This window comes from Morone saxatilis, unplaced genomic scaffold (assembly GCF_004916995.1).
Source record: "Morone saxatilis isolate NCDOM2014 unplaced genomic scaffold, NCSU_SB_2.0 Contig24, whole genome shotgun sequence".
Taxonomy (NCBI): Eukaryota; Metazoa; Chordata; class Actinopteri; family Moronidae; genus Morone; species Morone saxatilis.
Window position 1 is genome coordinate 21,925,891 of NW_023339807.1, and position 23,984 is coordinate 21,949,874.

The window sequence follows — 23,984 nt, forward strand, 5'->3', positions numbered from 1 at the left end:
TAAGTTGATGAAAGCTGCTACAAGTAACCACATTTTGAATGTGAACTACTTTTAAGAAATGACAAATCTTTGGCAAATTTCCCCACCTTTTTATTAACCATTATACGGTATCAGTAGGTGTGTGTGTGTGTGTGTGTCCTACCTGTGTTGTAAAATAGGGTGGCAATGAAGGTGCAGTTCTTGAAGAAGGTGTTGCTGGAGGTGATGTCCTCAAAGTAACACTCCTCAAACAGCGAATCCTCAAACACCATAGATCTCAATTTCAAGTTCATAAACCTGCAGGTAATTACAGACAGGGATGATGGAATCAAGTAATGGAGGCAAAGAGATGATGAATAGATGGAACATGGGATGTTGGGAACCGAGGGTAAAAAAAGGAAGATGCAAAGAGTTAGAGAGAGACAGAGAGAAACAAGGCTCTCAGATATTCTATTACCATATTACTGTTTGAAATTTAACAACTCAAATCACATGCAGAGTTCAGGTTGAAAAGGCAAGGTCAAAGGAAACATCAAAGACAGGCTTGTTAAACATGAACAAGTCTGCAGGGGTTTAATCCAATCAAAGCAATGCTCAGAATAAAACATTTGCTGAAACCTCATTTATTTTTTCATCTGTTTTATTGTCATACACCACAAAGTATATAGACAGAATAAATTATGAATAAATGTATCAAGTATTCAAGATGTGTACATTTTTAAATTGTCAAATATCCTTGGAATAAAAGGCACCTGACTATCATAAAACCTACAGAAATTCAAAATGCCCTCATATGACAGGCGACACTAACAAGAGGATGTAGCTGACTCACTTGTCATTGAAGTACTCTCCCTGGCGGTGGACCTGGTTTTCCAGGGTGAAGTTAAAGGTGACGTGTTCTACTTTCTCCTTGACAAAAACCTTGGTGCGCGAGGAGTACTCCTGCTTCTGCATGTACTTGATCATGTCGGGGAACCACACTGTCAGACCGTAGTAGCTGGTAGACGAGGAGGAGGAGAGAAAATGAGTTTTGCTGTCTCAGGAAAGATAAATATACAGTAATAGGTCTACAGAAAAAACATGACGTCTTAATTGTAGAGACAAATGAGTTACTGTTAATGATGTTACTGTGCATGAATACTCCAGGGACACACATATACTGCATTTGTAACATTTGCCTGTGCTCTATGTCTTATTGCTTGTCTTCTATATATTGGCAACCTAGAAATTCAAGATCATTGTCACTCTGGTCGGATTCCCCTTGAAATCAATGAATAGAGGCGATTTTGTTCACTGGGGCGGAGAATCAACACAAAATGAAAGTTCCTTGTTGCTGCTTTAGAATCTTAAACACTTCTTTCCCCACTGTAAGTTTCTAAAGCTCCTATTTTAATCTGTTGTGCTCCTGTTTGTCTTTTGTGTGCTTACCAGTATTTTTTCTGACCTACAGAGAGAGATACTCTTGTGTATCAGATATAAAATGTACTATTATCTCATTGGCCTCATTACTTTGAGTTCGTTTTTATAAACAGAATTTGATAACAGCAGTTTGGAGTAATTACTCATCTGGAAATATGAACCTGAAATGTGCAGCCTGGCCATGTCATTTGGGCAAGAGATAATGTGCTTCCTCTGCATTCAGAGCAGCCTCAGCTACCTAACAACATGCTGTTATCAGAATCAGAATCAGAAGCCAACAAACAACAACACAATACTGCTGTGATCAACATTACCCAGCTCTTTTTGGCTGACGCAGTAAATGGATGTCCCTGACTGGTTGAGTAACTGGTATTGTGTGCTTTAAGTCTCAATGAGATCCAGAAAAAACTGCAGTGGTGGACCGTTCTTTAACCTGATCTTACCTGAAGGACATAGAGAACCACACGGCCATCATCATGTAGGTGGTGCGGCGGTACTCAGGGGAGAAAATAGTCAGGAAATTACTCCACACCTAATGGAACAAATGCATGGACAAAGAGAGAAATTATAAATAGTCCAACCAGATAAACAGTTAACACCAGACGTCTCAGAAAACATGTTTCGTTCTATCATGCAAGAAAAAAACACTAGGTCCCACAGTCCCTTTCTAGGCATAGAGTAAACAAACTGAGACATCTTCAGCAGCACAAGCTGTGAGACAAACATGTCCTGTCACTAAATGCACACCGTCCACAAAGACAAAGAGAATTCGCAAATAAATAAAGCTTGAGCAGAGCAAGTCTTGCAAATATTTATTAAGTTTCTTACTGAAGTTTGTTTTTCTAATTCCCTTGATTATAATATGTATTTATGATGCTTTGAATTTTCCTTACAATAAAACAAGAGTTAGATGAGACGATTGACACAACTCTCGTTAAGAATTCTGGTTATTTTTCATGTGAGAAAGAAAAAGTAAGTTGATGAAAGCTGCTACAAGTAACCACATTTTGAATGTGAACTACTTTTAAGAAATGACAAATCTTTGGCAAACTCTCACTTGTATCCCCTTTTATTAAGCTGACGAGTTGTACAGAACTGAAATCTACAATATATGGTTGGGGATTAATTCTGTAAAACATTTCTTACACAAGCATGCAGTTTTTCTAACATCCACAAATTATTAGTCCTGATCTGTCCTCAGTGTGATTCAATGTACAGTTGATATTGAAACAGTGAAATAGAAGAACAAACTGCAGGGTTTATCACCTGATGGAAAAGTGTAGAGAGCTTTATCCTCCATTTCTGATGCCAGGCGGCACCGTCGCCCAGGTCCACCAGTTCATCCATTTGTTTCACGGTTTTGATGGTAGTCACCTGGAGACAACAGCACAACTATTCAGTATTTTGATTTAATTGCTGTGTTTAATGATTGTTAATTGTGTTTCTTTATAGCACTTGTTTCAAAACTTGTTATTCATAATATTTATTGATATCAACCCAATTATGCACACATGTATGTGATATCAAACATACAAAGATTATAATTAATTCATTCTAGGATTTTCCATTGCTTCTTCATCTGTAACACTTCCTTTGAAATACTACAGATGATCAGTAAAATGAATGCTCTTTCTATATTAGTATTGCCTATTATTCTAATTAATGTATACATGTCTGTAAATCTGTACAACAAAATATATCTCTCCCATGTGGGTACACAACCCTTAAAACAATAAAAATGATATAATGAGAGTCATCTGATCTGCGTAATGGCTCACCATTAACACTACGATATTAAACATCCACCAGTTATGCTAATTAATTTTACTCATTAATGCAGTAAAAAGAGGTTATAAAGCATTTATATCACCATATTTCACTAAACTATTAATATGAACTGTGTGGATTGAAGCATTAAGAGATTACAGTAGTTTAAAGAAAATCTGTTTTAACTTATTAATATGCAAATGTATGCATCCCAGAGCTCAAAACCTGCTGCACTGCATTAGCCTACAGACAGACACACAAGCACTGTGTGAAGACATTTCTTCCTGCATACAGACAATAGTGACAATATGATTACTGGGTGTGACTTACAGAGAAGACCCTCTCTGGGTAGCCCTTCGCCCTCATGTTGGTGTCATGGACCTGCTTCAGAATCATCCACGCCTCGTCGTGTTTCCCATTCTGGAGGAGAAAAACAAAAAACTTAAACCCACAGCAGGGAGGGTGAAAGATTACCAACATGTGGTGAGTCACTCTCAATAATTCAACATGTCTTTACAGCTTGCTATAGTTTGTGGTTAGTGATGTGGTGTAAGACTGAATTATGTTTTGATTCAATCATTAGGAACGCATGAAATGACTGCCAAACACCACAAAACTTTGACACATATTTGGGAGAATTAGATGTTTAAAATAAATAATGAACAGCCAATTAAGGAAAATATTTTCAGGATGTAAAAAGCTTTGCTTCTATTTTAATAAACACATTGATTTTATTCAGCAATTCGTGTTTCACATGCAAACACAAGTGCTTAAAGGAATAGTTTCACATTTTGGAAAATACACTTATTTGCTTTCTTATCAAGAGTTAGATGAGAAGATTGATACTGTACCACACAAATATGAATCTAGCAGTCATTTAGCATAGTGTAGCTCAAATAGGCTACTGGAAACAAGGGAAACAGTTCCTGGCTCTGTACAAAAGCAAGAAAATCTGCCTACCAGCACTTCTACATTTTATTAAGTAACATGTTATATCACATTTGTTTAATTTTATAGATTAAACAATATATATAGCTGGATTTTGTTACCTTTGGACTGAGCTGGTTCCCCCTTTTTCTAGTCTTTATGCTAAGCTAAGCTAACCTGCTTGTGGCTGTAGTTTCATATTTACCCTACATACAGAAGAGAGGTATCAGTCTTCTCAAACATTTTAACTCCTCCTTTAAGGCTCAAAGACATGTCAGTGCAAATCTGTGCACACATTCTTATGCACGGATTAGTCCAATTACATTGTGAGACTTAAACCAGTGATCTTGCAATAAAAACCTAGACTAAATTAAACATATAATGCACTTTTATGTGGAAATGTTAAAAAATGTACTATTTCATACAAATTTGCTGGGGTTTTTTTTTCTGTATCTCTGCAACCAGCTGCTGATGTCAGTGAGTATCAAAGGAAGTGTGGGTGGGTGACAACAGGGGTCTTAAAACATCAAAGTTAAACCAAAAAATAAAAAACCATGCAGGAACATTTGGTAAAATACAATGGAAATAAGAGTTTCTGTTTGTATAAACCAGTGAATACATGAATAAATTAAAATGTATCTGTGGTTTTGAGAGCTAAAAGTGGCTTAGTAGCACATAAACAGACTGTGGGAGATATGGGGATGGTAAATATTTTGGACTGCAAAAATCTCCACCGCACTAGATGTCATACTGTATAGTAGCTGTGAAAGATTCCTTCATGAATTGAACATTTCAAAAATTCAGAAAAGAAATTATCAATAAGAATCAAATTAAAAAATCTTGTATTTTATCTCTAACTTTTCTGTTCATTTTTTAGTTTGTCAGTATTCAAGATACACTGAATAAAAAGTAGCTTGCTGTTTTGCCTGCTCCAGTATGTATATATGTACATATTTATTTATTTATTCAAAATATTCTGGAAAAGTGTGTAAGCAGCACTTTGTCTGCAGAACAGCATCTTCCACTTGGCAAGTACACGGATCCATTCTTTTTTCAAGGCTGTTTATGCAGTCAAGAAGGCAACGTATTTTCAAATAATATTTCCACAAGGACTGAGTGTGGCGAGAGCTGACAGGCTGACCTCCAGGTAGAAGCGGGGGCTCTCAGGCATGGTGGTGAGGGCAGAGATGGCCGCCACAGAGGGTAGGGCACACACCAACACAAAGACACGCCAGCTGTGGAACTGATAGGCCGAGCCCATTTGGAAACTCCAGCCTAATTGAGGAGATAGAAAAAGGCGGCTTCAGAGAGAACAAGAGCTGCAGGACTCCTCTTTTGATGCTGTAATGCTCTGGTTTCATGTAGGGATTGAAAACTGCATTGCAGTGACTATCATATGTGCTCCATTTTATTTAGCCAGGTTTCTCTCCTTTTGCCAATATTTCTTTATAGTATAACTGTAGAATATGCAGGTCAAAAATCTGGAAAAGAGGCTTGACACAAATAGGAAGTTATTACAACAGAAAGAATATGTACTCCATTCAAAATATTCAGACTTTGTTGGAACACTGTAAAGATTTTGCTTTGTGTAGTCATTATGATCACAGCTATGTCACAATGTGTCATCAGTCATGATGTACATATGTTTCATGAGTTATGTAGGAAGTTAGAATTGTTAACAAATACATTAAACAGACAATTGAAATGTCTTTATATCAGCTTTCACCTGCATTTTGACAAGACAGCTATGATGAAAATAATAGATTGTCTAGCCTTGAAACATCTACAGTAAACATACATGCTTTAGACCACAGACTCTCTCTGGATGAAGACTCCGTAGCAGGATCATGTATGTAAAGAAGTTCATTACACAGCTGTTCTTTTCTTTGTGCTATACTATTTGTCTAGCTGCTGAAAACATTCAGTCTGGTATTTTCAAAAACTCCTCTAAGCAAAGCAAGAGCTGCAGTTAACTTGCAATTTTATACCACTAACACACACTGTTAGTAGAAAGGCTGAAACCACTGATCAAATAAGTTCTGATTATACCTAACCTTATTAAGATAACTGCTGGTGACTAAAGTAAACAAGATGAAAATTAAGGTAATTCTTGTTTTGCAACCCACTCAAACACAGCGGAAAATCTCTGAACCCTGAGAGCCACTAATGTAGTTGTTCCATAGTGAAGCATCAAAAGGCAGTGGTGGAATAAGTCTTGAATAGTAGCTCTTCCTTATATTATATATTATATTTATTACTATTTATTATGATTAGGGCCAATCAAAATGAGACTGGGTTGATTAACCTGTAAAATGCATTATATTTTAGAAGTTGATCACATTTTTTGTAAAACAAATGTTTATCTGTAACTTGTTTGAGTTATAAATCTGGAAGTATAAAATAGGATAATATGTAAAAGTACTTCAAAACTGTAATTAGAAAAAGTCTTAAGTAAATATAGTTAGTTAGATTCCACCCCTGTCCAATGCAAATTATCCCATTTTGTGGTGTAAAATAAAATGATTAAAGTGACAGGCTGTTTAGCTGGTTGACTAACACATTAACTACATATTGTCTGAAACAATGATTTCCTGACTGAGTGATCTGTTTGTTTTTCTCACCATAGTGTGGGATGATGGCCCAGGCCATGGCGGAGGCGTAGATCCCACCGATCATCCAGAACATGCAGAGCCAGCTCAGATGCTCTCCTCGTTTCTCCTGGGCCAGAAACTCAGAGTAATAGGAAAACACGATGGGGATGGAGCCGCCAATACTGTGGAGTAAAGAGGGAGGCAGGAATGTAAATGGGAAGACAATTAAAAGAAGAGCAGGAGGAAGAATCCATGTGGAGTAGAAGTAAATGGTGGGTGAGATAAGAGAAAGGAGAAAGAACAGAGGAAAGACAAAAGCAAGAAAGATGACAATGTTCATATAAAAGATAGCAAAAAGAAGAAGAAAATAAAGTAGGTAATATTGTGAAGAAAGAAAAGAGTGGAGAGAAAAACAATATAACAAAGGGGTGAAGGAAGGAAAGGCAGAAAGACAAAACACAATGAATTAAAAGACAAGAAAGAAAAGAAAAATAGAGTGAGTGAGATATTGAGCAGCTTTGTAGTTGATTAAGAGCAAAGCTTCAAGTCTTAAAAGCCACCATTAATGGAAGAGCCGACTGCAATCGATAGCACCATCTTTATGGCCGCTGTACATGTTCCATCACAACAATTTACAATCTGATGGGAACTGATGCTGGGAACACATTCAGACTCAGGGTGCTCTGCCGTCAAACAGGGGTAGTGTAGTTAATATAATGAGTTGATTTGGAAAAGTTTAAAGTTCATCACACTGCAAATGGCAGCTATATCCATAATGAATAGGCCACTAAGCACATTTCAGCAGAATAACAGAGACGTCACAGTTTCACAGTCTGCAGATTCTTTTTAATTGTGCAAAGGCAAGTAGGGAAGAGCAGTCATTGCCAAGTTGGGTTCAAATCGACTAACAATGCCATCCCTAGAGCTACAGCTGCCATGTTATATATTGCACTTGATAGAAAAATAACAACTGTATTCTGGGCCGGCTTTGTATTTTTTTTATTCCTTTGCATAAATGCCAAAACCAAAACCTAGACAACATGATGACATATAGAAATATTTTTAGTGTAGCTGAAACTAGATCAGCTAATCTTTACCTTTACTGTATTTTAAACATCTAAAACCTTGTGAAGGTCAGACCCTGACAATCAGAGCCACCATTTCACTGACATTTTACCATAGCCACCAGCATTTAACAACACAGGCAGGAATAACCTTAAGAGATCAGAGTCCAAGGAATCAACAAATTATGAATTTTAAATAAGGAGTGTGACAGTAGCTACATTGACTTTGCACCAACTTAAAGTAAAAACAGTTAGTTCAGGCTCACTGTGTGAAAGTTGTTGACTGAAGTGAATGAAATTATTAGTGCAAGTCAACAAAACAGAACATCGAAAAGCACAATCCAACACTTATCCAATAGCCAAGTATCTGATGTTGGATTTTTCTCCTTTTAATATAAGTGTTTTTATCTGTCCTCTGACATGTGGCATTGCTGTCAAGTCAACTGATGTACCACAGTGGTCGTGACTTTCTCATTTCCAGCCGTGGCTGCTGTGTGTGTGACTCATCTGTCTCCTTACCCCACACCAGAGGCCAGGCGGCAGAAAAGGAAGGAGACGTAGCCCTGGACAAAGGACGAGAAGAAGGCAAACACGCTGTTGATGGACAGGGAGATTAGGAGGGTCTGCCGTCGGCCAATCCGATCAGCCAGGCCGCCCCACACGAAGGCCCCGACCATCATCCCCAGGTACACGATCAGACCTGATGGAGGAAGAGGGGAAACAAAGCCATGGGAAGAGGTAAGAGTTGGTGTTTAAGAAAGAGGAAAGAGATAAGAGATTAATGGTAGGGGAATAGAAAATGATGGAGGGAAGAGAGACAGAGGACATGATAATGAGGTATTATTCATCAGTAAACTCACTGATATTACTTACAGCCCTCACTTCCACTTAGTGCCCAGTAAATTAGCCCATGTGTTTTGCATAAAGCACAAAACACAGAGAGAGAAGTACAGCATAATCATCTGAACCACATACAACCACAGCAGGGTCAATATTATTATAAATTCACGTAGTTTTATAAAGTGATTCACATGAGATAAAACACATAATAGAAATAATTTGGACTGTAAAAAGAAGAAGAAGTTAAAGATCGATACGATTCATGTCTCATGACGGAGCGCCCTGTTGAAACTCAGGATCAGTGAGATATAAGGTGTCATTATGTGTTAATTAGTGAACTTTAGAGGTGCTTTACAGCAGATTTTTGAGTTTTTGGACAGAGCCAGACTAGCTGTTACCCCAAGTAGCAACCTCTGCGGCTGACAAATGAAGCCAACATGGAAGTAACAAAAACTGCAGTTCCTCAAATGGCCCCTTGAGGCTGGCTACAGAAGTGAGTCAATCTCCATAAAGCCCTATATTAAAATGCTCAACTTTGCCACAGCAATGAACATCTTTACAACCTGCTAAAAAAAATGATTTCAGTCTCTTTAGCAAAACTCCCTGTTCATGGCAACTGTACATGGGTTAAATTTACTGTTTATCACGGCTTGAAGTCAGGCTTAATTATGGCCATGGCTGCTTTGAGTGACAGGTGGGAGCCGTCACACGTGGCTGTTTTCCGTAACAGGCTTCATTCAGCCAGCCTCAGCTCTACCCACGCTCCAAGTTGTTGCCCATTTTTGGATTAACCGGGAGCTAGTGGAGTCCAGACTGTCAAGATGGTGACGGACAGAGCCGTCCACACTGAGCTTTACAACAGCTCTTCAGAAACATATTATGGGTAACGCCATAGAGACTACGTCCATTTTTTATTATACAGACTATGCTATTAGCCTAAGCTAATCGCCTACTGCCCTATATGCAGAAACACAAGAGTGGTATCAATCTTGGAAGAAGAAGTAAATAAGTGTATTTTCCAAAAATCTAAGTCAGTCAGCAACATAGTAAGATTGAAATCAAAGATAACTCCTAAAATGTTACAACATGTAAGCAACCTTTAACCTTTAACCTTGAACTTCTGCATTATGTTTTTTTTTTTACCATAAACATATTTATGCGGCAGTATCATCTCAGTTGACACAGTATAGACTGAATATCATGGGAAAAGCCAGTGCCTTCCTTCCTGCACCAGGAAGTCACTGCCAGGGAGCAGACAGGCTGATAACAGAAACAAACATCACCTTTGTCAAACCAGTCTTGTGACTTGAGGTGCTAACATGACTCACATCCCATGCACTTATCCAAACACTTCTCTCTGTCTGTCTAGCTTTCTCTCTCCCTCTTTAGCAATGAAGATGCTCCAACACACATACACACACACAAACACACACACACACCAGTTGCTCGCTTGAAATCGCTGCCTTATTGACATCCTATCAACAGTTTTCACACTGCCTGAGCCTACAGTGACACAAGTTATTGGTGAGATCACTCTGAATGAATAAGGAGGAAAAAGGCCAGTGTGCAGTTCCTGGTCTTGACATCTGCATTTAAATGTCATTCTCAGTTTTCTGTATGTAAAATGCTAGTAATCTTACATCTATGCTGTATTAATTTGGGGCAAATTAAACCCAGTGTGTCCGGCATGAAGTATCTCAAATGAACCCTAGCACTTTGTGAAATACTCCATTCTGATCAGACAATCAACACAGTCCATATTCACAGCCAATCAAACTGAATCAGAGCCTTCAAGTTGATTTTATTGATTTTAGATCAATTTAACTGACAAGAAATTGTGACAAGACAATACTACCTCATTACTGCAGGCATACAAATGGCTGATCAATCGTCAAAACAATCTCAAATCAAGGTCCACTTGCTCAAGAGCTTTCAACCATATCTCAGCTGAGATTGTTTTGTAAAGCTTAACTTTGAAGCCAACATGCATTAGAAGTCCTCAAAGTGTACAGAATAACCGAAAGTTGATGCATAATTCTGCTGAACCCTGATCACATTCAATCTTTTTACATCCAATGCAAGTTCTTCTACAAGTGACTGTCCTCCCAAGAAGAATGACAGCATCAGGCATGGATGGATGGGTCACTAAAAAATCAAACTCTAACAAAGGAGACTGCTGTTAATTTCCTGTTGCCAACCAATGTTGTTTTTTTAAAGCATGACCAAGCCTTAACCACATGGTTATTACAGGAGCCATGACGACAACCATCCCCGAACCTTAATGTAGTCATTTCAACCCAAACCACGACCTTTCTCTAAACCTAAACAAGTTGTTTTAGTGCCTAACCCTCACCAAACCTTAACCATAGTGTTGTCAAGTCATAAGGGATGTGATACAGCTCTGGAACAAGTAAGTAAGTGGATCTTGAATTGAAATTGTCTTGCCAACTGCTGTTGCCTTAAGACAACACAGAAGTTTGTCTGGTGGGTGGAAGCTGATTGTCATTTCATTTCATGGCAGATTCATGATTAGAAGTGCAAAATAAGAAGAAAAGAAGAAAAGACCAGCTTGCTGTACACTGCTTTTTACCTCCAAGCACCAACAATCAAAGAGACGTTGAGAGAAAATGAGAGTCAATTGTTTCTCCACCCAATGGAAATCACAGCACAAAAGCTCATAGGGTTTGTTGCAAATGACATGAAATCAGCCCTGGCTTTATAGTGCAAAATGGTGTGAATGAGTCAGCCAGATGAGCCAGACAGCATGGGGTCAGTTATGCAAGAAAACAGAACGAGATGCCTACATAGGCTTTAACTGATCTGTTGTATCCTCTAAGATAATCTATCACACTGTCTAAACAAGATAACTGCTTGGATGATAAAGTTGGACGCAGTTAGTATTCACTAGAATACTGAGGGAGAAAAAGCCAAGTTTATGATGGATGTTCTTGACTTGGAATAATAGGTAGACGGATGTATTTTTTTTAGAAGAAAAGACCTTTAAAGGCATTGATCAAAGTGTGCCTGTGTGTGTGACTCATTGCCGGTCTGTCCTCTTTCCGCTCTCTGATTTCTGTGTAAACACTGCAGTGCTGAATTGGGGAAGAAGGTGACTTTCACTCCATTGTTTGATTGATTGCAGGGGATTCTTTGTATGCATTTGCTGGCGTGTTTCCATGATCCCAGGTGTGTGTGTGTGTGTGTCATATAAAGTCAGTGTGTCCCTCATCTGCATGTGTAAACTCCTGTGAGCATTTTTGTGTCAATATTCCCATTTTCTAATATACTGTAAGTGTGTACTCATACTTTGTCTGTGTGTGGGCGGTGTGTGTGTGTGTGTGCTTATCTGCATGTGTTTCACCCTGCGGGGCAGAGAGACAGCTGCGAGCCGCTTCTCCTGACAATACAGCTCATAGCGGCAACAAGGAGCCAGTGATGATGACTGGGCTCAATAGCCGTCGCCGCAATGCAGCAGCATCGAGGTTGACGGACAGACAGATAGACAACCACAGTTACCAGGATGGGCCATACAGTAAGTATCTTTTCCTAAGCCTCCCTATAAGCTGAAGCCTGGGAATCTGAGTTCTGTGCTGACCCGTCACCCTTTTCAGCACTCAACTGCAACAAGATCACTATCTCTTCCCCTCTATCTGTATCTGTCGTCACATTCGGCCGGCTCAGGTTGGTCCGTGTTATCTGTGTGGATAGAGTGCATTAGCAGCTGCATTCAGCTCAAAGGTAAATTACGTCCCAATTGATCTCATTCATCTGAAAAGCTAAATAATTGATTAGGAGTCTAACTTAAGTGCAAAATTTGACCAAATGCCAAATCTTGTTGTCATCAATATACAAAGGCAAAGCAGTTTGGCCGGTAAATAACAGCAATTAAGACTATTACAGAGAGTGATGAAAGCCTGAGTGTGAGTTTATCTTTATCAGAACATTACAAAGCTTATCTCAAAAGAAAAGGCTCAGAGAGTACATGTTTGCACAGATGTCCTCTATAGGCACTGAATAGTCTTTCTTTAGGCCATATTTATAGACCTACCTAATGATCCACCATACAGGTACAAAGCTGTACCTGATCTAAAAATCAAATTTGTACCAATTCAGCCTGAACTAAAGGTAAAGCTACTTATGGTGGCTATAGTCAATATTTTTACATCAATTATGTGACTACTTGTATGTGAAACAAGATGCTTGTTGTGATCAACGCACAAAGAATTATCAACTAACTCTTCAGTTCCCTTCAAATTGGTTTTACGACACACAGCTTTACTGTTTTGGTTCACTGTCATCAGCGTTGTTTATGGGCACAGTGGGCAGGGTTTTTTTTTTTAGCTAATAAGCTCACTATATACTACCTGCCCAACAGCAGAAGGAAAATTGAGAAACTAGCTGTTGAAAATCATGGAACTTTTAGCAGCTTAAGTGCCAGATATTTCCCTCAGGATTTAGTGGAGATAGAGCTAAAGGGAGAAATAATATTAGACTTACATTTGCCAGGTGGCCAGAAGCACAGCTTCAAATATAAACTAATGTTGTTCTGTAACTGTTGGATGTGTAAATACGTTTGTCGGATCAATTTGAAAGGTGAAATCATGTCAATGTTCTGTTTACATATTGTTTCTGCTGTGCCTACGTGGCCAAAGCATCAGTTGAAAAAGCATCTAGATCGGCACTCCTGGATCCTCACACACCCTGGTCTAATACTCAGTAGCAGTGTTGGCAAGCTGGTGAGGGATCTCTGTACTGGTTGTTCAGTTCGCTGACCGATCAAATATGGGAGTTACCACTAAGAACGGCAGGTGCAAAAAACACATTAAGTTGATTTTGTGGTAAAACTTAAGATTTTATCTCTGGTTTTTAAAAGTACTTTTTTGGTGACCAGTGGTACATCATTTATTTCTTCTTTCAACTTTCTGAGAATTGCAAGAAAGGTTACCTACACTTGTTTCATCTCAGCTTTTGCATTTTAAATAATGCAGCAGTAGTAAGCTACCAGCCATTCATTCATGTTATATTTATTGGATAGTTTCACACATTAAATAATGCATTTCATTCAGTTAAATAACTTTCCTTTTGGTGTAGTTTGGTAATAATGTGTTTTCTATTCAAATTATTTATTTGCTTTTGATATGAGATGTTTTTAAGGCCCTGGAGCTTTTATCATCCATTATCTATTTATCTATTTATTTACCAGGACTTCCTCTGAAATGTTACACCTAACTGTAGGGGAAGTGCAGTATGACAGACAACTACTGCTTTATCTTCACTTCTTTAAAAATTAATATGCAATATTATAATACTGTAAAAAAATATATTTTTAGATAAAGCTGCAACAAAATGAGAGGTATTTAGAAAAAGAGAGATAGGGAGTGAAAGGACGAGAGAGAGGACAGGCAAGAGTCTTCAGACAGCTGAGTACCTCGGTGCTTTGGAGAGGAAGTGGGGGAGGGGAGGACGGAAAGCAAGGAAGAGAGAGAGTGAAAAAAAAGAAAGGGGAGGGGAGGATGGTGGCCAGTCTGCGCTGTGACAGAGCTCCCAAAGGCTCCAGGGCAGTGTGTGTGGTTTATGTGTATGTGAATGAACATGGAAAGAAAAAGTGTGTGCCATTGCAGGGTTGTGCGTCTGTGTACTTGGGTGAGGGAGGGGGCAGGGCAGGGGGCCTCTATAAATAGCCAGTTTTCCTTTTCTGCCAGAGCGCACAGGGCCTTTTGAATGAGGCTCTACAGCACCGGAGGAGAATGCATTCCCTCATCAGTTGACTTGGCCAGTCAGCCATCACGCTCCTGCTAACCACACACTGCTAACCACGGAAAGCCAAAAAGAAAAATGATATAACTGTTCTACGGCAGTGTGTGCAGATTGCACATTGCATCTCCCTCAATATTAACCTTCCAAGCTCGAAGGAGAAATTACAGTGGCAGCCTGCACCTCCTGTAGATAAAAACGTCTCATTCTAAGGTAACGAAAAAAGGATTGTTATTTTAAAGTGAGTATACACTAATAAAATCATACCTATGAATATTGTATTCAATTTCTGTTAGTAGATCCTCATAAATGATACACACTGGACCTCAATACACATGTAATAGTTTTGACGTTTTTATATGAAACATAATGCAAAATTCTAAGATTTAGTATACTTACATTGAGTAATTTAAGTGATATTAGAGCCCATGTATTAATCATAGGTCAAAACATTGCTAAATTTGGCTGAATTATAAAAGCTGTAAGTGGTACTAAATGAAGAGCCATTTGGGAGCCAGCTCTTATTGCTGAGCTGAGCCAGATCATCTGTCTCACTAAAAAGAGCTGCAATTCCCAACACTACAGCTGATTAAGACACATTCAAAGTGTGGAAATAACTGGTGAAATAAGCTGCTTGGTCGAGTTGTTACCTGCATAATATTTGGCACGTGGACACCAGCACCTTCAATTCACCTTCAGTGGTGGTGCAACACTCACATTGCAGTTTATGCTAATTTTTATAGAAGGGGAAACAAAATATCTGTTGCTCTTGGTTGTGTGATATTTAAATGCATATATAATAGGGGTGTTTATTTGTTGCATGCAGTGTAGATGATCTTGGTTTGTATTCCCCTAACAGGCTTGTCAGTTACTCTGATTAGACTATTAGTCATTCACCTAAAATGCTAATAAAATAAAAAGGAAAATGTGTAGTTTTTCTCAAAGAAATCAAAATTATGGCAGCAAACATTTAAAAATCCTTTTAAGTCACAGCTCTATGTTTGACAATCCTATCAAAACATCATTTCCAATAGAAAGAACCATCTGTTGCCTGATAGTTTGCATATTTATTTTCAGATGTTAGCTGAATATTAATATCCAAGCCTAATTCCTTTCTCACACTCATTTCCATCAAACATATGTGTACCAAACATTTGCTGCTAGAAATATTATATCTACAGCATCCAACCTGGTTTGCCTACAGTTCCTTCTGCCAACCTTTCCTACAGGATCCAAAAAAATCAAACCAGTTCTTGATTCTATGTTCATTAAAAGGCCAAGGAGACAGTATGATACACAAAGGTTCCTTGTAGCCTCAGGAGCAACTGTGCAATAGCTGTATGTAAAGAAAAACAGCCTAAGTGGGCATGTAGCTGCAATGCACGGACCGAAGATTGTAGATGCAGTCTCCTGAAGAATATCTAATATGGCTGGAGATATCTATTCTATATATACACATATACAGATATATCTCTATATATGGATGGATATATATCCCTTTGTCCTCAAAATTGTCAGAGAAGGCAGAGTACACAAAGGCTCAACGGTGTGAAATCTACTTGACATTAAAAGTACTTATCCTGCACTTTTCTAGAAATCTCTTTTGTGCAGCAGAGCTGCTGCATATAACAAACCCCACTTTCTTCTACCCATTATGGAAAACCATCTACGCTGCAGATGGAACCTCCGCAGCTTCACAACAAGGACAAATCAATGACAACCACACCGTGATTCTCTGCTGCATGTGAATGTGTCTCCTCCGGCTGAATGTGCAAAACTGCAGCACCACAGGCGTCACCGCTGTCATCTGAAAGCTGCACTCACATTTTATGCTCTTATTTCCGTACTTAATTTGAAAATTCTGTGTTGCTGGAAACATTCGATGCATATTGGGTGCATCGAATATATCTGTGATATGTACTTACAACTCATCTAACAAAGTTAAAAATGCCTGGAGACCATGATAAAGTTAAAATGGCAGAGAGAATGACTATTTGTGGACAGAGGGGTTGTTGTCTAACTAGCAGTGATATGGTTCCTCTCTCTGGTTGCATCTGAATGTTTTCTACTGTAACTATAAGGGTTTTAATATTCTGCTGACACATGTGCAGACGCTCGCTGTCACACACTCCACACACATAGAGTCCAAATGCAAGAAGAAGGTGGGGGAGGTGGGGGGTTGGGGGAGAGGACACTTGGAATAATGAGAAGCAGAGAGGCATGAGCAAAGGAGGCTCTCTAGCATGAGTCAGGCGTGTTGCATAACAGAACAGGGAGAGGGGAGGGAATCGGGGCCAGTCGTGTCTCCCTACTGGCTCCCCCCTGGCATGACACAAAGCCAGCCAGAGAGAGAGGAGGGACGGAGGGAGGGAGGGAGAGATGTAATGGACCAGAGTTGGAAGTAACCGAGTATATTTACTCAAAAGTAATGTGAGTTCAAATTTGAGATAGTTGTACTGAGGGAAACTTTTTAATTCACTGTTTTATCTACTATTAGCTTATATAAACTCGAGGAAGTTATAGTTTTTTATTGCATTAAGCAGAGATTTTTCTAGCAAAACAGCAACCTTCTGCAGCCCAAAACTGGAACAGAGTATGCCATGCATGCACATACACGTTATGGACGTATAAACAGACATATTCACCCACACAGAGGCTAGTCACTGTAGATGTCGCCACTGCAATCCATACCCTTTTCCTGTGCATGGACCAAAGGGAAAATCACACAACCCAGTAACCAATTAAAAGCATGGATGCCTGCCAAATGGATCTCTGTGTTTGTGTGTGTATGTGGATGTATACTTTTTTCTTGTGAGTTTATGTATGTGTATGTACTCCTATTTTCTTGTATACTGGAGAGACAACTGTACAATAATAGAAGTATTGCTTAATTGTTAAAAAAAAAAGTGTGTTTGTTACTGGAACACCTTCAACAATAAGACAGGAAAAGCTGAAAATATAAAAGATGAAGCCACATGAAGATGGCACTCAACCCACAACTGATGACGTACTGCAGCTCACTGACCAGCAGCAAACAGTTGTACTAGAGCTGAGAAACAAAGAACATACTGTACTTGATCAGCAAACCCTTCTTTATTAAAGGTTAAAAGAAAATCTAAAAAGGTAAAAAAAAAAGAATCAATCTGATTTCATTTGGTAGAGGATGACGATAGTTAGTGCACAGAGGTCACTGTAAGTATCAGTGTTATTCAATAACATCCTTCCAGCCAGAACTACTTCTGAATCCATGATGTTTAAATAGCACAGACGCTCAATACACAGGCATCCCCATCTGCAGGGAGACAATGTTTATCGACGTGGCAGCAGTATAGTTGAACAGTCAAAACCCTGTGACGGCACTGGAAATTATGTAATTAGATCCCATCTAATTCATCAAAATTAAATGATGCAACTGAACATTTGAGTCCATGCTGAGATATTGTTAAGTTGATTTCACTAATATCTGGCTTCATTCAGCTCAACAGAATGTTTGATCTAATTCTTCCATTTTTATCTACTTCAATCAGCTTGAATAATGTGGATTCAGAAGCCCTTTTACTCCAGCTACACTACATATGAATCAGTCTGATTTAGCAGTATTTTGAATTTAACTATCAAACCTAAGTCAAATATTTACAGATGATTTTCATAATCAGATCAGTTTGTATTAGCATGCTGTTAGTTCTTTATAGGTTATGTTGTATGTCTACTTTAGCGAGGGAAATATATTTAGATAGATTTCCCAAAACTCGTCCTTTTCTCAACAACCTACCAAATAAATGGGTGTGAACTCTGCATGCTGTAAAATGTCAACAATGCTTGACATCTATTTCCCACTAACAAGCTCCAACAAAGCTGTACAGGAATATCTTCCTGTGAAACTATCTATATTTCATCCACTGAACGAAAACAAAAAAAAATATCTCTCTGGGTATCTCTCTGTGGAAGATCTTTCTCTTCTTATCTCCTGACACATTTTATAAAATACATACTTTATATAAACAGTATGTATTGAATTCGTTGTGCTGAGGAGACCTCATGCCCTTGTTCACGGTGTCCTTGCTATGCAGCCAATGACAGATGGCGAGACAGGTTTGGACTCTGATTGGACACTGGCCCTAAGGATAGGAAATGATCACGAGGCCTTTGCCCACCTCACAGCACACAGGAACACAGACACAGTGACAGTGAGGAGGCAAAGAGGAGGGAGACAAATAGACTACAGGGGCATTTTGAAAAAAACTGTGCCCATAATCACCTTCACACACACACACAAACACAGAACCTAGAAAACAAATGAACTGAAGCAGAGAACATTGTGTTTGGATTGCCTGAGAGTTCGATTTAAAATTTTACTTGCACGGGCAGTTGAATCTTAAATAGCTCCAGTTCCTCTGCCAACAAGGCTGTAGAAAAGCAATTACTGGGGGATAAGCTGTAAAGGTATAACTGCTAGATAAGACGGAGATAAAATGTGAAGTGACGGCATAAACTTCCAAAGGAGGCACTGATACTAAAATAAACAGAGTAAGGGCACGGAAGACAGTAGATGAGTTGAAAGAAAACAGTTGCTCAGTAGTCATAAACACAAGACTGTTGGTACTGTGTTCTCATGGTACTGTACTGCGTTCTCATGTGTGTAATCTCTGTTGTTCCTGTGTTGTTAAGTGTTTTCTAAAGGTTTTTTATAAAGCAATTTTTCAACTCTACTTGGATGCGAGAAATTGATATCTGCTATCAATCTTACCCAGCATGCCCTTGTTGGGCTCCGATAGACACATGTCCTTTTCTGCACTGGGCAGCACGAAGCCGACCACAAAGATCTCCACGCCATCTGCCATCAATGCCAGCCCCAGGACAAAGTAGAGCGTCCACTGGAACTTCCCGTGGCCACACTCCTGCAGGATGGTCTCGTACTGCTGGGCCAATTCCTCCTGGTCTTTCCTCCTCTCACCCTCGTAGGCTGACAGATCCCTGAACTGTTGTGCCTGGGCGGTCGTCACCCCATCAATGCTGCCATCTTTGCCTGAATCAGCCCTCGGGATGCCCTGGTATTCCCCCTCGTAGATCTCATCATCCTCGTCGTGGCCCTCAGTGGAGTCGCTGTGGCCTTCATCGTCATTGGCCCGGCTGTCATTGCGGTAATATCCGCCATCGTTGCCTGGCACACCACCGTAGTCTTCATCATCATCTTCCTCTTCAAAGCGTTTATAGGAGCGCTTGGTGTACTCGTCAGCCATTTTGTCCACGCTGCGCCCCACCTTTTTGCCTACTTGTTTCTTTGCCACTTTGGCAATGTCCTTTGCGCCGCGGATGAAATCTGAGCGGCCATCTCTGTAATGCCCGTCGTCGTCCATCTTGGGTGTCGAGGTGGTGGTCAGTTGCTGCTAGGAATGGGAGGTATCAGGAGTGGCCCAAGCACATGAGTGTGCAATGGGGATCTCTGTTAGCTGATGAATTCAGCACCACGGACAGTTCTCTGCTCCACTGCTCTGCTGCTGTTGGACTTTGGCCAGCGTGCACTCGGATACCAAATCCTGTGGAAAGAAAACAAAGAGAAAAAGGTTTGTGTTAGCATGATTCATCACACTGGCAGTGTAGTGAATGTGAGGAAGAAACCTCCATTTTTAAGCACATTTTTAAACAGCCTAGGTGAGAGCCAATTTATACTGAAACACGAAGAACCATTGGCATAAACATCGAGTTGCCATTTGCAGGACACATTATCTGGCTCAGCACTAATGGCTGAAATGGCATGACAGCTTTAAGGTGCTGACATCTGAGACTTGAAGCTCAGTGGCCTATATTGACTGAACAGCAGTTATCTCATAGCTCTTTCCTCAGCTCAGCATAAATCACAGAGTGGCATTTACACAGAGGCATCTAACATATAATGGACCACGCTGCGACACAGACATCTGTAATTAACAGGTGGGACTGCGTATAGGTCAATGTATCTAGAAGGTATTACGACTGTTAGGGTTAGATTGATGTTCTCACACAGGATACTCCTGATTACAATCTGTGACTAATGTTAAAACCAGACATTTAGCCAGAACTTAATTTCACTTCATGGTAGTCCAGAAAAATGTAAGTAAGAGTAAAACTTGTGAAATGTGTCAAGAACTTGTTTTTTAGAAGATATGTTAACTAATGTCCCTGCATTAATAGTATATAAGATAGATTTGTTCTTGTGATATTTGTGTTGGTCCATTATTTACAATATCTACATCGCAACACCTTTTAATTCATCTTTCTTTCTTCTACTCATCCAGTCTGTATCATCCTCCCTTCCTCCTGCTCCCACACACTCCCTTCCATACTTTTAATTTCCTGTCTCCATTAACATTAGTCCTCATCAAGGTGAGAAGAGAAAAATACAGGCTAGGACAACAGAAAAGGGGCCATTGTGAATCAATCAAGCCACCATGCACTTTCACATGACACTTCTGTCAGTGTGATGCTGCCCTTGTTTGTCTCACTGACGAGGACATGCTGCGCCGAGAAAAAGGCTACAAATGGGCAAAACAAACTCAGCAGGGAGAACATCATTAGCATATGTTCCAGTGAACAGTTGACATGCAAGGAATTGTTCAAATTGTAGCTTTAATTCACACACAGCATCTATACATGCATAAATCAGTTTGAGCAACCCTCTGCTTAATACTCCCAGGACAGTTATACAGAAATTGCTTTCACCTTCAAGGAATAGTTTGGCATTTTGGGAAATACTATGATTTGCTTTCTTGTCTGTATGGTAAATATCAAGCCACAGCCAGCAGCTAGTTAGATACAAGATAAAGACTAGAAACAGGTGGAAACAGCTAATAAGGCTTTGTCCAAAGGTAAAAAAAACAATCTATAGCAGAAGCTCTAAAGCTCATTAATTTACATATTGTACTGTGTCTCCATAATCCATACACAAAGAGAAATTTAAAAATGACAAGTTATGGTTTGACAGGGAGGTTATTCACTCGGACTATTCCTTGGCTAATATAGTCCTCTCTTGGTTCTAGTTTCATACTTAACGGACAGAGAATGGTTAAATGGCTAAAATCTAGTCTGTAGACACTCTACTTTTCTCCTTAGTGGAAAGCAAATAAGAATATTTTATATCATATTTACTATTCCTTTAAACTATTTTTAAGTTTAAGTGAAGCACTTTCAATTATCTTTTTGTATAAAATGTGCTATACAAATTAACTTGCCTTGCCTAAAATCAATTGGGTGGAACTATATAAATGAGAGGACTGTGCGCCTCACACAGTGTGCCCTACAATGCTAATCAATCGAATGGACTCAAACAGTATTTGGTTCAATACCCAACAGTATACCTGGTCTACTGAAGCCCTAACCTCTGCTTGACAGGTCCAGTGTCTCTAAAATGAGACTGTTTACTGCTTGTCTGCAACAATAACATATCTCCACCATGTATGTGCTCATGAGACCAAGCAGCCATAATGTGTCCCCAGACAGCAAGTGTCTCGATTGTGGCTGTAGCCAACACTGAAGTCATTCTAGTAGCTTCCCACAATCTCTTTAAAAAGCAGCAGCAGCTAAGCATGGGGGCGAGAGAGGAAACGTTCAGGCTGACTGAGCTGACAGCACGCAACAACAGGACCACAAACACTGGCTGTACTGCAGATGTACTGCAGAACATACTGCAGAATAGTGTCATGTCAAAGGGAACAGCACCAGCTAATTTCCCATATCCTGTCATACACCTGTTTAAACTTAAATTACAAAATGAAAAATGATTCGAACTTTGAAAAATTTCCGACCTGTTTCACTGTTTACTGGTTGATGCTTCACATAACTCAGAAACTCTCGCAATAAGCAATACAATATCAACCTGCAGACAGCATGAAAGACGTCACATAAAACCTTTAATTTCACAGATTTTAAAGTAAAATGAATTCATATCAATTCAGAGTTTAAAATATTCCTACTCTCCCTCGGTTCACCGCTCACAGTAATAACAAGGGTGAGGGGAAGATGTTGCAGGAGCAATCCAGCCTAACATCCAGTTCTTCTGAGTCATCCTCTATTCTTTCTCTGATCCAACCCTGCAACTGTTACTACCCCTCCCCTTTCTGGTGCCCCGCCTCAACATCCCTTTTCAGCTGGAAACACTAAAAAAAAGTAGATATTTGCTTCCTAGCTTACTTTTACTGTAAATTATATCTATCTATTTACACATACTAAAATGTATGTATTTATATTTCAGTAAGGAATGGTGGCTGCTATTGACTGTTAACTCACTGATTATACATCTGTCAAGCTTTCCATTTTCCATTTTACATTCATAGCGTTGGCAGATTCAACATAAAAATTCTTAGTAATTTTTGAAACAATGAGTCCTTGATTAAAGACAGATGTGGACAAAAGCAGTTTCTCATTTTCTAGTTGGCATCTGTCACTTTTACTCTGTGTAGGATGCACCTCCAACTGAACGTGTAAAAGGGTCTTGAATATGTATTTGATGGGTAAAGCCAACAGATCCCAGGTAAAAAGTCATCATCCTCACCAGTAAATAAAACATGTAGAAGACATGGAAATAAAGTAGTAAAGTAGTGTTCCCGTGTTGCTCTTGCATTATAGTAATGATATGGAAAATATATTATTTTGTTCTAACAGACCAGAAAAACATGCTTGAACAAGCAACGCAGAGGTGATTTAGGCTTTATTGTTTGTGTATTCTCAGATAACGAAAAGGCTTTGAGGATGAGGCCTAACTGATGTGTTTGACAACCATAACGCTATCTCTTGTAATGAATATTTTTCTGGACTCTAAACATCCCCAAGTCAAACAGCAGGACAGAGCTGCTAACGTAAGTCTAAGTGGATGTTCAAGTCCTAAACTTGCTTTTTTAAATGTAACCTGTAATCCTACAAGATAATATAGGTAGCTATTTAGATTTCACCTTAGTTTTGGAAGTAGTGTGGTTACTAATGTAGGCAGTAAGCTAGTAGCAGATATGCTAATAAAGGGTTCAATAATGCCTTTCATGTTGTCATACAGTGAGGATAAAAGACAATATAATGCATCATACTGTGTGTCCATGTTTATTAAATATTGGCATTTTTAACAACATGATATAAATGCTGTGTGCTGTGTATTTAATGTTGTCTCAATGTTTAGGAAGTGATCAGATTGCACTGACACACTGCAACGATCAATAAATCAATGAGCCATGTAATTAATATTAGGCACACTGGAAGGGCAGTGTGAAAATAACACAGTGTAAGTGCCAATAAACCCCAAACTAACCTCATTACTACCGTTGTTTCTGTTCATTAAAATCTTTTTAACCTATTTGTGTTACAATATCTGTGTAATCAGTTCACAATAATTTCATTATAGTGAAAAAAACAACAACAGCAGGAGTAACCAGACAAGAGGAGAGAGGGTAGCAGGCAGTGGGAAGGCAGGAGGGGGGGGAATCTTTGAAAGCTTCCTGTGCAGCCTCAGGGGTGTTGAACAGACACAGACTACTGCCAAGCTAACATCACACGACCCAAAGGTCTGCTGGGATGACTGAGTTTCTAAGAACACGCTTACTGAAAGCCAGCTGAAACAAAATCCCAAGAAGAAGGGGCGAACATTTTGTTAGTGGTTCGATTAAATCTCCCTTCATTCTGC

General features: G+C 39.3%; 1 protein-coding gene across 1 annotated transcript in view; it reads right to left on the reverse strand.

Annotated features, from left to right (window-relative positions):
• sv2a (synaptic vesicle glycoprotein 2A) overlaps positions 1-23,984 on the reverse strand; it is a 52,002-nt gene that overhangs the window by 10,950 nt on the left and 17,068 nt on the right. Inside the window, exons 2-10 of the mRNA XM_035671631.1 lie at positions 19,089-19,878; positions 8,267-8,447; positions 6,714-6,865; positions 5,234-5,367; positions 3,496-3,585; positions 2,665-2,772; positions 1,842-1,930; positions 812-976; positions 143-276 (exon numbers count right to left, since the gene is read on the reverse strand). Coding sequence (XP_035527524.1) covers positions 143-276; positions 812-976; positions 1,842-1,930; positions 2,665-2,772; positions 3,496-3,585; positions 5,234-5,367; positions 6,714-6,865; positions 8,267-8,447; positions 19,089-19,698 — 1,663 coding nt within the window. The 5' untranslated portion in view covers positions 19,699-19,878. The remainder of the gene's footprint in view (positions 1-142; positions 277-811; positions 977-1,841; positions 1,931-2,664; positions 2,773-3,495; positions 3,586-5,233; positions 5,368-6,713; positions 6,866-8,266; positions 8,448-19,088; positions 19,879-23,984) is intronic.